Source organism: Epinephelus fuscoguttatus, linkage group LG6 (genome assembly GCF_011397635.1).
Source record: "Epinephelus fuscoguttatus linkage group LG6, E.fuscoguttatus.final_Chr_v1".
Classification (NCBI taxonomy): Eukaryota; Metazoa; Chordata; class Actinopteri; order Perciformes; family Serranidae; genus Epinephelus; species Epinephelus fuscoguttatus.
The window spans coordinates 37,984,385-38,002,189 of record NC_064757.1 but is presented as its reverse complement, the minus strand read 5'-3'; the positions used below and the strand labels follow the sequence as shown (position 1 = coordinate 38,002,189).

The 17,805-nt window shown below is 42.5% G+C and overlaps 2 protein-coding genes across 5 annotated transcripts in view; one reads left to right on the top strand and one right to left on the bottom strand.

Moving 5' to 3' along the window:
* LOC125890085 (coiled-coil domain-containing protein 60-like) overlaps positions 1-17,805 on the bottom strand; it is a 71,586-nt gene that overhangs the window by 1,809 nt on the left and 51,972 nt on the right. The gene's annotated exons all lie outside the window — the stretch shown is intronic.
* xbp1 (X-box binding protein 1) lies at positions 995-3,113 on the top strand. The gene is made up of 5 exons (XM_049578639.1): positions 995-1,361; positions 1,839-1,935; positions 2,256-2,372; positions 2,463-2,629; positions 2,784-3,113. The coding sequence occupies exons 1-5, from the start codon at positions 1,126-1,128 to the stop codon at positions 2,959-2,961; spliced, it is 795 nt and encodes a 264-aa protein (XP_049434596.1). The 5' UTR covers positions 995-1,125; the 3' UTR covers positions 2,962-3,113.

Here is a 17,805-nt window from a genome sequence, read left to right as displayed (position 1 = left end):
AAATAAAGCTAGTTTGAAATCCTCCTTCAGTGGAGAAAAAATAATAAATGCAATCATCTGACAGACAAGAAAGTGACAAACACTTCATCATTCCAACAGTCGTTACAGGAAATATGAATGAGTGCTTCGCTGAAAGCTTCCAGAGTGGTAAAACTTGTTTTATGTGTGTGATTAGACTCCTTTAAAGATAAGAATGAGGAAACAAAAATTAGGGCGCATGCGTCTCAAAAGAGGCCCACAGCATCTTGAAACGATAACTGAGCTTTAAAACAAACAAACAAACAAACAAATCTGGTTTAAAACCTCTCAAAGTGCGACTTTATATTCTGCTATAGCATCTATAGCTATTCTGAACTTCTACTGGTATGGCATCCAAAACTTCAATGCGATCTTTGACCTTTAGAGCCAACATAAAGTACATGTTGTAAAGTACTGTTTGTCTTTACTGGAAAGAGAGGTTGTAAATACCATACATGGATGGAATATGAACAACATGGTGGGTCCAGGAAACTCCAAATCAATCACAGCTCCACAATCGATCCAGTGAAAGCACTATGGGCTTATAGTGTATTGATGTGAACTGTGGACTGAGCATGTCTGTGCGGGTAAAATCTGATGCAACCCCTGGAAACAGGAATCAGAGTAAACACTGAAATCGCAGTTTACTCTATTAAACTGTGGATTCAGGCTTAAGGGCCACAATGTGCGGATAGAATAAAACAGAATAGAATAATAAAGAATATAATAGATAGAATAAGATGGGTAAAAATGACATAGTGTTGATGCGAAACAGAAATTGATGCCAAGTCTTGATGGGAAATCACACTTACAAGGAACTTCTGAGTGATTTTCACTCTGCCAGCAGAGCAGCACAGTGAAACTTTAAATGCAAATTACATCAGCACAGCGACCAATCACAGAGCGTAAACACGTTGCGTCACAGCCGCTGCGAGCCAATCAGCTGTCACCACGATAGTAGAAAAAGATCGCAGGCGCAGCCCATCTTGTTGAACAGTTGAGAATTGCCGGCGGTCGGGCAACTAAAGAAACCATAAGGTTTCTATTGGATTCAACAAGATACTCGATTATTTCTGATTTCTCACGCCGCCAGCAGGACATATCAACATGGTGGTGGTCGCAGCAGGGACCGGAGGGTCTCACAAAGTGCTCCTGATTTCCGGGAAGCAGACCGGTTCCTCTAACGGCTCACAGTCAGGCTTCAACCGGCCCATCTCTGTCGTTTTACCGTCATCTGCCAGCCCGGCGTCGTCGGATTCAGACTCCAACTCCTCTGCGGGGCCGCCGATACGGAAAAGACAGAGGCTCACACACTTGAGTCCGGAGGAGAAAGCACTTCGCAGGTTAGTCTCACTAAAATACCTCTTATTAAACAGTATATTTTGGTTGTAACGTCATTTATAAAGCCTAACGTTACAAGCAGCCATTGTTAAAGGGGTCACAAACAGGGGCACGCCCAAAGATATTGATCCATATGATTTGACGTTTTAACCGCAGCACAAAAAACTGTCTGTGTTAAATATTATCGCTGTTAAGCTGTTAAGAAGTAAGCAATTCACTCAAATGTCGTTACGATATCACCTTTGGACTTTGAACCGGCTTGTCAAAGTGCTATCTGAGTGATTTGCCTGTCCGCAGACCCGCCCGGCTCTGCCGTTGCACAGCAGGACACTGATATCCTGGTATGCCTGCGTGGCAGGAACATGGCCGGTGATTGCGCAGTACTGTGATCTCAAGTCATGTCAGAGGGCTTAGTCAGCACCGTGGAAAGAATGTGTGTTAAATTCCTGTTTTTTCCTCTCCTTGTCTTTTTTTCCCAGGAAACTCAAGAACAGAGTCGCAGCTCAGACAGCCAGAGACAGGAAAAAGGCCAAAATGGGGGAGCTGGAACAGCAAGTCCTAGAGCTGGAGCTGGAGGTTAATATTTGATCATATTTCATCCACCTTCACCCACTTTCCTCATGTCTTCATGTCACCAGGGTGTCATTTAAAGCACAGTTTAGACACGCAGCATCTTCACTCTAACTAGATATGTTTGTAATATATCCATCTCACACTAAAATAATGGCGCTAATTGCATCACATACACTACAGTTGTTTTTTTTTTTTTTAGTGTTGCATATGAAATCTAAGCTTTACCTCCCCTCCCCCCAGTTTCATTTCAAGCTTCATGCATCACTTCCCCATTAACGGTTGCAAGTTTCAAGTACAACATCTGTTCATTTCTTGTCCCGCAGAATCAGAAACTTCACATCGAAAACAGGCTGCTTCGGGAAAAATCAACTGGCCTAATGACAGAAAATGAGGAACTGAGACAGAGACTTGGGTTGGACACCCTCGACTCGAAAGAGGAGGTAAAATTGCGATGCAATGGCTCGTAGTAATCGTGAAGCATTTCAGTGGAGTAGCCTGAATTCACTCTCTTCATTTCATTTTCGTCACAGGTTCAGGGTTTGTTGTCCACCGGGAACGACGCAGGTTTTGGGATCGGGTCTTCTGAGTCCGCAGCACTCAGGCTACGTGTGCCTCCGCAGCAGGTGCAGGCCCAGCAGTCCCAAAATCTGAAGACTTCTCAATGGATACAGATGGTCCTGACCCTACAGACAATGAGGTAGGTCTAATAAAGATGGCTCCTTTTTATGAAACGCGCATCTTGAGATTTAAATCCTGTTTCCAGCAAAGCTCTGTAGTAACACCAGAGTCAGGTCATGGGTTAGTAGGCTAATCTCCTGTTTTCCCTATTCTCTCCCCCCCTCTCTCATTAGTCTGATTTGCTCTTGGGCATTCTGGACATCCTTGACCCAGAGCTGTTCCTCAAGTCTTGTGAACAGGAGTGCCAGGAGCCGCAGGTGCTGCTGGTCGGAGGGGGGAACCCAGTACCTGCCGCCGCACCTACGACTCTGGGGGCCCCATCAGTTAAGCTGGAGGCCCTTAATGAACTGATCCACTTTGACCACATCTACACCAAGCCCGTGGAGGAGGTGAGCAGCGGGCAGTACAACGACTCAGAGAGCAACACAGAGGAGAAGATCGACGGTGCAGCCTTCCCCGTCGTCGACGTGGTGGTGGTGGAGGAGGAGACCGTCTGCATCAAGGACGAGCCGGAGGAAGTGGTCATCCCCAGCTGTGACAGGAACAGTCAGGTGACTGACTTGTTCTCTGAAACCTCCTCCCCTGCCCTCAACGGCCTGGATAAGGAAGCCTGCCTTGCGGACACCTACAGCGACTCCGGATACGAAGGGTCCCCATCCCCTTTCAGCGACATGTCCTCTCCCCTGTGCTCAGAAAGCACCTGGGACGACATGTTCGCCAATGAACTCTTCCCCCAGCTAATCAGTGTCTGAATCAACCATCCTCCCAAATAAGTTATAATGTATATACATATAAGAGCTAACGTGTAGTGTTCAGTAACTACAGATAAGCACACAATGCTTCATAGTCACACAGAACACCACTCAATCCGCTCGTATATATAGAGGCTAAAGTTAAGCACATAATCTCCTTTTATTACAGCAGGTCTGTACCACTGGCAATGCTGCATTGACTTGTGGGAGGGGGAGTTCATGACAGCTTATTTTGGCATCATTAAATTACTGCAGAGGATTTAAGATTGATCACAAATCTTTCACTCACTGTTCGAGATGACACGTGGGTGGAATCCAGTATTTCTGTAAATTTCTAGGGGGACGGGGACACATCATTTAAATATAACCTTTTTATTTATTTGTTTATTCTGCCTGGAGTCCTTGTATGTCCACATGTAAAAACGCTTTCTTCTAATTTGTTGTCGCTCTCCATGTAGTCGTAATTACTGCATTAAAAAAACTTTTTGCATTGCATCTTGTCTCCTCGTTTCAGTCATTGCAACAGATTATGAAGGGAGAAATGGGCAGTGTTGATGAATGTTTTATATCTTTTTTTGGGAAACGTTACCATTATATTCCTCCCAAGGAAACGCACACTTAAAAATAATTGAACGGAATACATTATGCAGGTAATGGCAGTGCTTCAGAGGAGTAGTTTGTGTCTCTATCCCTGAACTCTGCTGCTTTTTAATAATGGAAACTTCTGCTGAAATATCAAACTACTGACCGATCAGCTTCTTAGAACTCTCGATGACAATTTGAGGTCACTAAATGAAGCAAAATCTCCAAATGCTTGTGTAGCTTTTACTGTTAAAATCATTGTAAACCAAATATCGTTGGACTTTGAACTGATGGTTGCACAGAACTATCAATCTTAGGATGTCATGTCGACCTCTGCACAACTGAGATGAGTGTTTTGGGGTATTTTTATAGTAAACCAGCGCCAATCTTGAGTGTCAAGACTGTCCAAAAAGTCCTATGATCAATCTGAGGGACTGCAGGATGATTAAGGAACAATAAAGCAAAAAAAAAAAAAAAAAACCAAGACAAAAATCAATATTTTCTGACATTTGAGAAAGAAAAATCACTTGAAGGCAGCGGCTGCGTTACATTTTCTTGTCTGTCATTTTGACAAAGGGTCATAAAAATTCCATCAATGTATTATCTGTCATTTTAAGTTAATGGTAAGACTTTAAATAGCATTTAAAAATGACCACTTATAAATCAATCAGTCACGCCATGTTACCTTGAATTCATGACAAAAACAACAGCAAAACTACGTCAAAACAACTCTCACACAACTCATGCAGTATAACCCAGGTCTCATGTATCGAGTCACTTGCTCAGCACCTCCCAAACACACGCATTTCTGCTCAAAATAAAAATTCTTTGTGCTATAGTCTGGCTTTGAAAGCATCACAGACACATTTCAGTTCAGTTTTAAATAATAAGGTTTCAATGAAAATGCATGTGTTTGGTAAACTACTGAGCATATGACTGGATAAACGAGACTTGGATTATACTGCACGAGCTGTGTGAGTTGGAGACGGATGTTCTGATGCAGTTTTGCTGTTGTTTGTCCCCAATCAATTGACAAATCAATATGTTGCTGTTGGAGGCATGAGACCCCCAGACGTGGTTGATATATCAGGGGTTTCAATTATGCAAATTACAGCTACATTGTTTAGTGTTTCATGTGCTCTTGGTGCCGTGTGAAGGGTCAAAGGTCAGGGTATTCTGAATATTTTCACAAAACAAGTTTATCACACTAATTTAACTGTTACGTTATCTTAAACTCCCTAATGTGAGCGATCAACATCCACAACTCAATCATACAAAGCACAATCTGTTCGGTTATCTGTCTGTTCCTCATCTGTGTAATAACCTCACACATGTGCAGATGCAGTGTTGATGTTCCCTATCTCTCCTGTGCCAGCACAACCTTGCTATTCTGAGAAGGAGGCCCGCTGCCTTATTACATAACACTTCTAATGTGACTGGGAGTTTCCTGGGAGTCTAACCTGAGACAGTTTAGGTCTTTACTTCCCATCAGAGATAGGTCAGTTGAAGTATTGTTGGTGTTTTGGCCTGCTGTGAAGACAATAGGCCGAGTGTGGAACACACCTTTCCCCTCGGGCCTTTATCCTCATAACAATGAGGTTTCATTCGGTCTGTTAGAGGAGACAGTTGCTCATTTTAAGTTCCCTGAGGCTGTGATTGGTATGACCCACCCATTGAACGAGAGCACCCTGAGTCCCTGTTGTTGTATGAGCTGATTAGATCAGCTTTTCACATGTAACACTCATGCAATTGATCTTCACTCTTCAGGGCCTGGCTGCCTGTCTTCGTTAGCTTTAGCTCCTGGTCACTGATTACAGAGCTTTGTGTTAGTGATGTCATCCACTATGTTTCACAGGAGCTACTCACACACATGACAAGAAATTATCTGGAAGACGCTGAGGAAGAAAAACAAAAATCGGCAACTCAGCTATTTCATAGTAATTTGACCTCCATTTTGTTCTTGTGGTGGGTTGAAGGAAACCGCAACAGCCTTTGACGTAGATACGCCCCAGCTACCCCCGAGAGTGTGGTGAGAAATTTACCATTTCCTGTCTCGTAGGTGCAAACCACAGCAAAGACTAAATCAGCTGTACAGCTGTGGAGCTGAAACTGAAAAATATCTGCTGAAGCAGGTCTTTCGATTTCAGGCTGTGGATTCTGGTTTATTTAAGGACAACAGACTCATCTCTGTTTCTACTCTGTGTGTGTTTGTGTGTGTGAGACAGTCACAGGAGCTGCCTGCATTAGATATCAAAACATTGCCTAATCCCTATAGTCACTGAGACATTGCTCTTTTACTTTATCCTCTTCCAATAAATTCCACTTGAAGTGATTCCTGCTAATCCAGACTGATTGTCCAATGCTGAGATAAAGCACATTTGTATTATTACTGGAGATTTTGATGATGAATTCCCCTTAAAGCACCCGAATAATTCCCTTTCAGCTGTTTGAAACTCAGTTCAGAACTGACATCCAAATCATCAACAGTAAACTGAAGAACATTGCAGCAATGTCTCCTTCCAGAAGTCATGACCCTGTTACTCAAGATAATCCACAGACCTTGTTGTGAGCAGTTTCATTAGGGAATTATTTTCTTTCTACCCAACTCATCTCCCAACCGTATCACCAAGTAGAAGGAAGCGACTCATGGACAGGAGGCTCCTGATCATAAACATTAATGGCGTCATCCTCAACTGAGCTGTAACATTAGCTAGCTCAGAGGTGCTAGGTGAGATAGCAGTGGATGCACGCTTCCTTGTGCGTGGTGCTTCAGTTTCTGGGTGTAGTTCAGTAGACAGAAAATAGTTCCCTAATGAAACTGCTCACATCAAGGTCTGTGGATTATCTTGAGTAACAGGGTCATGCCCTCTGGAAAGAGACATTGCTGTTGCGTTTTTCAAATGTATTTTTTTGGCACTTTGAACACCACAAGCCGAGTGCCATCTAGTTCCATTATATTCAAGAGAAGGCAGACATCTCTACAGCTGATATCTCCAACACTCTGCAACTCACACCAAAACAATTAGACTGATAAATAGCACTGCAGGTAAGAGGAGAAATATGCATTTTTGATTTTGAGGTGAACTGCCCCTTTAAGTCAATAACTAGTACACATAACTGACTCTGACTCTTTCATTTGTGATCTAACTGCTGACATCTTGAGAAAGAGTCACTGCCGCTGCTTGAAACCTCAGATAAACTCTGTGTGACTGTTTCACAACTTCCGCTTCTTTTTTTTCAAACTGTTTTATTTGGTACGGTGTATGGTGCACGGTAAAACGCCATCTGTAAACTATTTGCTTACATGCCAGGATGCACAGTATGTCCTGTAGCCTGCAGAATGAATAACCAATCAAAACCCAGTGCAGTCAACAGGATATCTGCTGCTAACTCATTCTGTGCACCACAGTCTGGATTTAAATAACTAATAGTTTGCCCCAAATTACAGTTATTCTTTGTGTGATTATAACCTGAAAATTCTGATTACAGGGCCTGAATCATTCTAGCTTACATGAACCTTTTTCCTGCTACTGTCAGAACTGACATGTGAGATGCTTTGTGACTTAAAGACTGAATTCTATATTGATTCTTCTCGCCTAAGACCTGATAAAGACGGACTCCGGGTCAGTATGTTCCTCCAAACCAGTATAAAACCAACCTGGTTCTTGATGTCAAAGTTCATGCTTAAATTAGAACCAGATTTATCCCGCTAATATGACACTGTCGTCACCTATGCACGGATTTGGATAAACCTGACTGCGGGCCTCGAGTTACTACACTCAGCAGTATTATAAAGAGGATTGCTAAACCCACACTGGCAGCTGCCACTTCAATGTAAATGTGGGTTTTACGGTTGGAACTTTGAAGCTCTTCAGTCTGATGTGTGAACAGTGTGCTAAAAATGTACATTAAACCTGAGAGCGACGGGGTAAAGCTGCTCTGACGCTGTACAACAAGGATTCTGAGAAATACGCAAAAAAAAAAACTTCCACCTTATCAAACAGGATTTAAAGACAAAGTGAGTTCGATGTAAAGCAAACAAGAGGTCAGGGCAGCCATGTGACAGTTTTGTCATGTGAGAGGTGATGTGAATGCTGGGTGAGGGTGAGCTGGGGTCACAAACTCTCTGCAGTCACCGAGGCTTGAGGGCTGAGCAGCTGGAGTCACCTGACCCAAATGAGGAATGTAAATCGACGACCCCCTTTCGGCTTTCTTTATTAAAAGGCTAACGAGTGGCTGATCACAAGCTGGGGAGGGGAGGGGGGCATAGCTTTGGTATTTAGGCCACTTTATCTATAGCCATTTATAAACAGAGATTCTGCGATGCTGCTGTAAAGAAGATCTACCATTACACCAGCTTTGCTTTTTTACATTGTGAAAAGGATCTTGTTTCTCTGCATCCTTGTAGTACTTTAATGGCATTTACAAGAATCCACTAATCCAAACACAAGTTTGTGACTCGGCTGCCATGTTGAAACAGATGAATCAAAACCAGTGGCGGCCCTAACACATTGGTGCCCTAGATGAGCCTTCAAGCTTCTTACCAAAAGCTACATTTTACAGGATTACATTAAACACATCATGAGAACGTTATAATTTACCTCTGCCCAACACTAATTTCACTGAATAGAGCTTGAACGCATCACAGTGTAAATGAATGCAGCCTCTGTGAACTGTTCATTACAGCCACCTGCTGCTTAGAGAGAACGATAACTAGCTGCTAACAGCTAATGATAACTAGCTCTCCTCCTGCTGATTTCATGTCCTTACTCTCCACATGCACTGCTCTCAGTAGTGTAGAGGTAGTTGAGAGGGCTCCAGGGAGCTATTGTCGTTTTGACACAGTAACGATTTCGGGGTTCACATGACATTGGAAAACTCGCTCATCTCCCCAGGCAAATGCCATTAGAAGCACTATGAAGCCGAAGACCATGATTTTTCATCTGTCTAATAAACTACTGTGTGGATGTAGTCACAGTTTCGACAAAGTTATTTTTCATAAAAATTACCAACTCTAGTTTTAACAGCAAATAGACAATGCCCCCATTTCGTGCTCTTCTGGTTTATACAGAACGGCGAGGCGGAATAACAGTGCAATATTAAACAGGCTGTATAAAAAGGGACTGGATGATTCAGTTGGGGAAAAGTGTGTCATCGACCACGTCACTGCCAACAAACAACATCTGTCCATCTCTGTCAGTGGACACGGAGGAACACGATTGACTAGCATGTCAAAAAGCAAACTGCTGCACCCAATCACCCGTTTATTCCAAGAAACAAGGCTTGTTGATCATGTTTCCCTGCTTTAAAAGGTGTGTTTCTATTCTTATCATCTGTTCATCTGGCTTGTTTTTCCGGATTGTAGTCATTCCAAATGATCACCTCAAACACAGTAAGTCATAGTGCACAAAGTAAACTGTCAATCATCAGTCCTTCTTTTGCATCATCCTGTCAGAGCTGCTCCATTCACATGCAAGAAAGAACCCAAAAGAAAAACATTGCATGACAACCCTGCACCTCTCGTCTCGTCAGGATCAAGTCAACTGTGTCTTATTTGCATCACAACTTGAACATGTGTACAAACAGACATACGTGATCAATGACGCACACATGCACACAGCATGCACTCACATGCAGACGTAACTCTTGTGCTCAGTCAAGGTGGTTTACTCTCCGGCTGTGAGAGAGATCGCTATCCTCAGTTACCACTGGCAACAAAGGCCGGTCAGTGGAGTGTGTTAATGCATGTCTGATCCACGGCACTGAGCCAAAGCCCACTGAGAGAACAGTAAGGCTACTTATTGGAGTCAGATGTGTCCCTGAGAGTCAAGAACATGCAGTTCTACAAGTTGTAGAACAGTTGTGGCCCTGTATTTAAAGATCCCCTCCAGATATGTGTTAAGGCATAAAAATACTAACAATAATAAGTGGTTTTGTCACATGTCCTTAAAATAACATTTATTCTTTCACCCTCAAGACCTGAACTTATGAATGTGAACATACTTTCTATTTTAAAAGTTTATCTACTATACAAAAGATGTCTCCCACTGAAATGCGAAGTCAATTCTCATTGTGCGCTGGAGGCTTCAAGTTTTAAGTTGCCTTTTGGACACCAATTATGCCAGCCTAGCACCAAATGGCTTTTCAAGTGATTCTGAAGTGTGATTTTGAAGTCTGAGTTTACCTCAGTTGTAGCTGTAAAAATAATTGACATAGCTACCATGACGTCACACATTGGTTTGTAGACTCCAATTTTGAAGCCACAAGTTCGACATTTCTGCCGTTGCCATCTTGGTTTTCTGGAGCCAGGAGTAACCATGTTTGAGGCTGGCGATGAGTGAGGAGTGGATCTAACTGGGAACCCAAGGACACTTATTGGAAGACAGCCTGTTAATCAAAGTGGTCCATCCTTAATCAAGCGTAATTTTAAGTCTTAATAAAATGTAAACTGGTAAGTTATATAAAAAAATTAATCTGTGCAGTTGTCATGTTAATGGAGAAATTAGCTCTAGAGATGAAAACTGTTTTTCAGTCAGCACCATTTTTGTCAAAGAAAATTTTGTTTCCATTTGCAGTATTAAATTTGGTGGTATGGCTCTGTTCTGGGGCCTCTCTGCCCTTCCACGTGCCTACATGGAAGGCCTGAAGCAGAGAGAGCACTTCCATGTGGAAACAAGGAAAGCCAGAGACAGAGAGAGCAAACCTCCCTGCCCTTCCATGCCCCAGAAGCAGCAAAAAACCCTGGTAACAGAACAGAGCAGCATCAATGACAAACAGAAATGACATTGATAAGTCAGACACAGCATGAAAAGGAGGAGGAGCTGGGGTGAAGGTGGGTTGCGAAGTAGCTTGCAGAGGAAGCAGCAACAGTAGGCAGACCAGAGCAGTTTAAATAGAGTGCCCTTAATGAGATTTGCCAATTGGTTGCATAGAAAGGAATCATGTGATCTATCAGCTGACTCCCTTCCATCAATCAGCTGCTCCATCAGTTGATTGGACTGTTTTAGATCAGCTGATGTAGCTGGGATGTGAGCTGAGCTTCACACTGTGTCCTGCTGTAAACATATTTATTTCTGCCGTAAAGCTGGGCATTTTTTACATGGGGGTCTATGGGAATTGACTGGCTTCAGGAGCCAGCCCCAAGTGGCCATTTCAAGAACTGCAGCTTTTGGCACTGCTGTGTTGGCTTTATTTTTTAGCCCCGGAGATTGGCGCTTGGTTGTGGCGCACTCCTGTATTCTTGATTGTTTGGTATGAGGTGGTCATAAAACTTAGTCTGAGCTATCTGAAGTCTTTTTCTCATCTTCACGTTCCAACAAAAATCAAATGTGTTGAATATTATTTTAAGTTTTCAGTCTTAGCTCATGCAAATACTGAAGTTAAATCAACAACAACAACAACAACCAATAGTTGCACTCTCTACAGCACAAAACATGAAGCAGCAAACCCCAGGAAGGCATAACAACATTACAAGTCATGGTTCCCTTGGGCAGTGGAAAGCAAGAGTTATTGAATTCAGCGTGTATCTGATCCACCAACCAGCACGTATTTTAGTGAGAACTTTTTAAACAATTTGCCTCTCAATCCCACAATCTCCTCCCTCTTTATGGATTATATCAATGCAGAACTGATGAGAAGACTGTCGACATATGATGCTTTTTATCTCATCTTTCTAGAGGTATGTGTTTGTGTGCACACATAAGGAATTGTTAATATGTCATATCATATTTACATTATACATTATATAGTCTTGCAAATAGTGACCCTGCAAGATCCCCAGTCTTTCTAAAAATCTCTCAGCCTGTGACTAAAAACTCACTTTCTCTTTAAATGTGAGAGGATGTCAGACTTTAGTCCTTTAAAAGGCCGTTCAGAGTCTTTTAGTTTATGGTGGGCATTAGTTACAAGCTAGTTTTCAACACAGATTTTGGTTGAGCACAGAGAAGCTTTCCTTCTTTAGCAGATGAAAACAGCCCTGCACATGCATCACTGCACAGTGAAGGTCAAACAACCAAATAAAGTAACAATCAGCCAAACACACGAGACGATGAGACATTTTGTACAATGACTGACAGCAGGCTATCTGAAACTTCCTGGAGTGATATTTAATAGGCACAAGCTCATGCAAGCTGCGGGAGGACTCGCGTCACACATTACACAAGGCCATTGCCATGGTTTCACTTCCTGTACATGTGGCAGGTCTGCAAGAGGCAGCCCGTCTGCTGGAAGAAAAAACATTAATCACTCGGATTCCTCCTACACAGCGTGGCAGATTCTCCCTTTGAAGCTCCCTCAAAGGCAGCAAACCCACGTAACAAAGATTCGGAGCGGATCAAGGGGATTTAAACTGCACATCATGAATATCTTTTGATATTATCTGAATGCCTTCAGCTCTTATAACCTTGACACAGCTTTGCATTTTACTCGAGCTGCAATCTAATTCAAATTCTGAGGCCCTAACTTTCTAAGATAGTTTCTCTTACACAACTTTTGGATGGCCTTTCACTGCTTGCTCAAACCAGGCCCCTGAGGTTAAAGGCTCATACCTCAGCCTGTGTCTGCCAGCAATTACAGAGTCTGCTTAGACATGATCACAAAGCACAGGCAGACAGGCATGCACACTCATACACAGGCTAAGTACGGTAATTCCTGTTTTGAATTTCATCTTTCATGTGTTTTCATCAGGACCACCTACGCTATCTGAGACAATAAACATCCCGTAGCTGTCACAGCTTGTACTGCGTCTGTTGCAATATTAAACACTCATGCAGTGACCGGGTGTAGGAGTCGTAGATCAATAGGGTTCCTGTCAGGTGAAAACTTTGTACTGTGTGTCAGTTCTTTGGAAACTCAAAAGTGAAACAACTTTTTGCATTACACAGTGATATACATTTTTAAACAAGCCTGTACATAGGCACAGTGGTTCTTTAGCTAAATGCCAACACTGGCATGGTTACATGCTCACAACGATAATGCTAACAAGCAGATGTTTCGTGGGAATGTTTGTCATGTTCACGTTTTACAGTGTTGTCCATTTGAACTAGTACGTTCGAATTTTGGAGCTCCTAGTCAGTCAACTATAATGCCCTCTTAAGTCAAATTTTAAACTCGAAAAGTTGGAGGATCCTCACCAACCCCACCTTAAGAATCCAAGATGATTGCTCCATGCATCAACAGTAGTGACAGCTGTAGTGATATACTGTTTATTAGCACCTCCGTCTTATCTGTGTCTCATTATCTGTAATAGACACAGTCTTGTCCAACTTCTTTCTGCAGACATGTTGCTACAGTGTTTATATGTGCTAAATCCAGCATAGTGCATTGTGATCAACTGGTATTACTAAACACGGCTAACCTGGCTAGAACTGTTGTATGCTAACATTGTGATGCTAACAACATCTTGGTTTTCTGATTTCTTGAACTGGAATGCGGTCATATCGGGTGTAATGTCACTACCAGCTTCGACTTCCGAGGTAAACTGAATGCAACATTACGCAAAAGTACCAAAAACTGCAGTTCCGCTATTGGCCACTTGAGGCTGGCTCCAAGAGTGAGTCAATCCCCATAGACTCCCATATTAAAATGCCAAACTTTACAGCAGAAATAAACATGTTTATAGCCTGGTACAAAAATGGTTTTGGTCTTTTTAACTAATGTTGCCCTTCATGATAACCGTACACGGGGGTGAATTTTTATATCACTCACCTGTTTACATTCGTTTAAGGCTTAAAGTTGTGCATATTTACGGGTGGGCTGCTTGAGTGACAGACTGTCTGCAAGGTGTCGCCACAGTCTATGAGTCAGATCCACCCCTCGCTCCTCCACAGCTCGCCCTTTTGATCCAGATATGATCACCACTGGCTCCAAAAATCCAAGACGGTGACGACTGAAATGCCGAACTCGAGGCTTCAAATTGAAGTCCATGAACCAATTGGTGACATCACTGTAGCTACGTCCATTAGGCTATTTATACGGTCTATGGTTAGCATGCTAACGTTTGCTAATTAGAACTTAAGTAGATCTGAAGCTGATGAGAGTGTCGTTAGTTCACTCTACTACATGGGGTTGCACAACAAAATTCTAGTTGTAGTTAAGTTATACTTTACAAGAAAATAGCAAAGATAATTTTATGGTGGAGTACAGAGGATGAGGAGTCTCACTGCCTGAGGCAAAAAGCTGCTCTGAAGTCAGGTGATGGATACATCTGTATGGCTCAGGGTGAACGGGCTCTTACTTGCCCAGATGCTGTCTTTTAACATTTTAGTTTCAAAGTTTTAAGTAGAAGGTGAGAGAGACAGAGGCAGAAAAGGTAGCTGAAAGGCAGAGGATGCTATGCAGCAAAGGACCCGGGTAGCACTCAAACCCAGGCCGCTGCTGTGAGGACTCAGCCTTAATGGTACGTGCCCCACACAGTGAGCTTTGAGATATAATATTCTTGGCGCTCTGCACTTCACCTCACTGATATCACTGTTGCTTAGTAGATGGGTAACAATGATGTTCTGTGCCGTTTTAATCCGCAAATCATATCAATTTGTTTCCAGTCGGGAGGCTTTCTATTGCTCCACTGTGAAAGTTGACAAGAACTTGCCATGGGAATTTGCTCACTCAAGTTTCCTCAAGAAATAAAGTCATGTCAAAGCTTTCTTAACCAGGATGGAGATGTGAGATAATCATGTCAGGCATTCAGTGATGCTGAATCCCAGGAACCTAAAACTTCTCCCTTGCTCCACCTCAGCTCCACTGATGGAGACAAGGGTCGGGGAATCAAAATTTGACCTGATGTTGGTGCTGAGAAGTCAGGGGATCTCCAAAGTTATTACAATTCATTGTCTGGGAAATATGAATGTCAGTACAAATGTATGCAACCCCTCCACTAGATGTTGAGATATTTCAGTCTGAGCCACAGTGGTGAACCGACTGACTGGACAGATATGCCTCAGAGCTGCCCCACTGGAGTCACAAGGTTAAAAGTATCGTCTTTATGAAAACATTTGCTTTGGTCATAGCATATAAACAGATGAGAGGGCAATGTTATTTCTGCCACTGAAAGGAAAGTGAAGTTCAGAATAGAGGAAACTACCTAACTCACTTCATATTCCAAGGAAGATAACGTGATCAATCACAAACTGTACAGTCATGGTTAGATGTAAAATAATTACCAGGGACGGTGGAAAAGCACACTTCTACTACTGTACCCACAACAGGTGGTTTCCCCCAGTGGCCTCTGCTGTAAAAATGTCACATGTGTGTATAGCTAGCGCTACACGGCTATTTTGGTCAGCGGTGAAGACAGCCTTTAGCCGAGAGTGTGTGACAAGTCACTTTGAACTTGGGCTTAATGACATTTGTCACAGTGACATAAAAAATCCAATGAATCACTAGTTTTTACCCTGATGGACCTCTGGACACAGTGTTTAGGTAGAAAATTCGAGCGTGTGTGACTTTGAGAACAGCGTGGGCAGCCCTCACTGTTTGAGCTGTGATAAGAGAGTATCTACATGAGCCAAATGCCAGCTGTGGGGAATTTATCAGTAGGACAAAGGGCTGACCAAAGGAACATGCAGGAAGACACAATGAGGGAACTGATAAAAGCATGTCAGGTAGCCATTACAGCATTTACTTTAGACTGAACTAACTCAAATACAAGTTTATGGCCTATTTTCAAACACTTACAGCGAGCAACAATAAAGATTAAGAAGAACAAATGATCACATATCTTTTGAATGTTAAATTACTGTTGCAAAACTACCATCATATCTGAATGTCACAACCCCCAGTGTCTTAATTCACAGTTGATTTCACTAAAACTTGGCTTCTTTATGCAATCATTTCGAGATCCAGCTTTTCATTGCGCAACTTTTCACCTTGAGCAAACACTTCTCTGTTCCCTGCCATGCAGCCAAATTCACTTTCATAACTACACAAGCATGGAGAGGGGCCGCCGCTCGTAAGCTGGAGAGTAAATATTGAATTTTCCTGGAGGCGGCTCGGTCGTCGTGCTTTTGATATGATGTGACGGAAAGGACACAAGGTTTTAAGATCAGGACGCCCACACGACTTCATCCTCCCGTGTGTTCTGTCATTGTTAATTAAACATATTTTCTGGTACATTTTAACAGAAAGGATTTCAGCAGCTGTTTTTACTCCTGGCTGCTTGTAATGGGGGTGATCACAGGGATTAAGCTTGTTCTACTATTGTACTCATAACAAAAGCTTTCACTAAAGATTCCTGAAATCCAATTTACATTTCCTCTCCTATCAAATTTAAGTTTCAGCTTAAGTATTTTTTGTCGTTGGTGCTTCTAAAACTCATCTCTTCATTAGTGTAGTACTGCTGTACCGGGCTCTGCTTTTACATTAGTAAAGATCCAAGAACACTGAGAGTTTTTCTCCTGGACTCCTCTTCTGTCTACTTTAAAATAAAGTGCACTTTCAAGACACTAAATCCACACATACAAACAAATTCAGTGAATAGGTTTCAGATTCTTGACTCCACAGCAACTAAAGTTCAGGCACACAGTACATCTGGGACCAACCACACAATGGCTGCGGCCACACTCTGTAGTGCCACCAGCAGACCAGCCTCGCAATAGCAGCTGTTTTTGAAAACAATTCTCCCACACACGATGACTCAAAGTCCACCCAGTTTACATCATACCCTGCATACATCTTTCATCATTCACTGTCTGGCCCTCACCACATGCAATCTGTATACACTAGATGGCAAAGGTGCACAAGCAGAGGGATCATTTCTTGTGAGAAACAGATTCAAAGAAAAGTGGTCACATCAAAGCAGCAGAGGCCAAGGTATCCTGACTTAGAGTGGCATCCAAAAAGCATTGGATCCTACAGAATCCAGCCTGATAGCATCTCTCATTACACCCTTCATGCCTGATAAATGCCCACATCCATCAAACTTGACATCATACAGACTTTCTTCAAGCCTAAACTGAGATGATCCTGATCACATCATTACATCACCATCTGGGTAATTTGCTTCACATTTCAAAAAAGCTCCCTCCTGATCAACAGATGACAATATAGTTAGTCAAGTTCCTCTCAATGAGCAATCAGCTGTATTTGTTTCCATTCAGACGCTAAAAATATCACAGATGACCGAAACATGCAACCCAAAGGTTTTGGCTAACAACAGCAGTCACATGACACATTGTTCGGGTTAAACATGAGCATGTTACAGTCCTGGAGGATTATTAATGTGCACCTCCTCCTGTACTGCCTTAATATGCACATTCAGCACATCCAATGCATCAAAACATTGTTTTCTAGTTGGAGCCGCGCCTCGTTTTCAAACTGTATGCTTTGACTAAAATGAACAATGACAGCAATATAGTCCACGATGAGCAGCGCTAAAATCAACCTGCGTAGTTGTCCCTCCATTGTGACATTAGAAAGTGTCACATTTATCTTGCAAGTGTACTCTTCTTCAACGTTTTGTTTACTTCCTGGATTTTTCCCACATGGAAATTCTGACCAATCAAGAGCAGCTTTCTCACACAAGGCATTTGATCTGGTCCGCTTGTAAATGCTGCCGTGAGATCACGAACCAACTCTAGGCAATTATACAACTTTGTAACAAAATTAGTCCCCGATTCAGACCAAAGCAAGACAACTCCGGGTCTGAAAGCATCCTTGATGTACAATATACTTCTATCTACACCAGCTTGCGCATGCTCACTGCACCTAATGCCCGCCTTTCATCAAATGACTTTTCAAGGGGTTTCATGGTTGCAGACAAATTCCCGTCTTGACGCTCCGACAAAATCAAACATGTTTAATATTGTACGTTTTTAGTCTTGGCTTATGCAAACAGTGAAGTTTAATGATGTGAACGCAGGCTGAA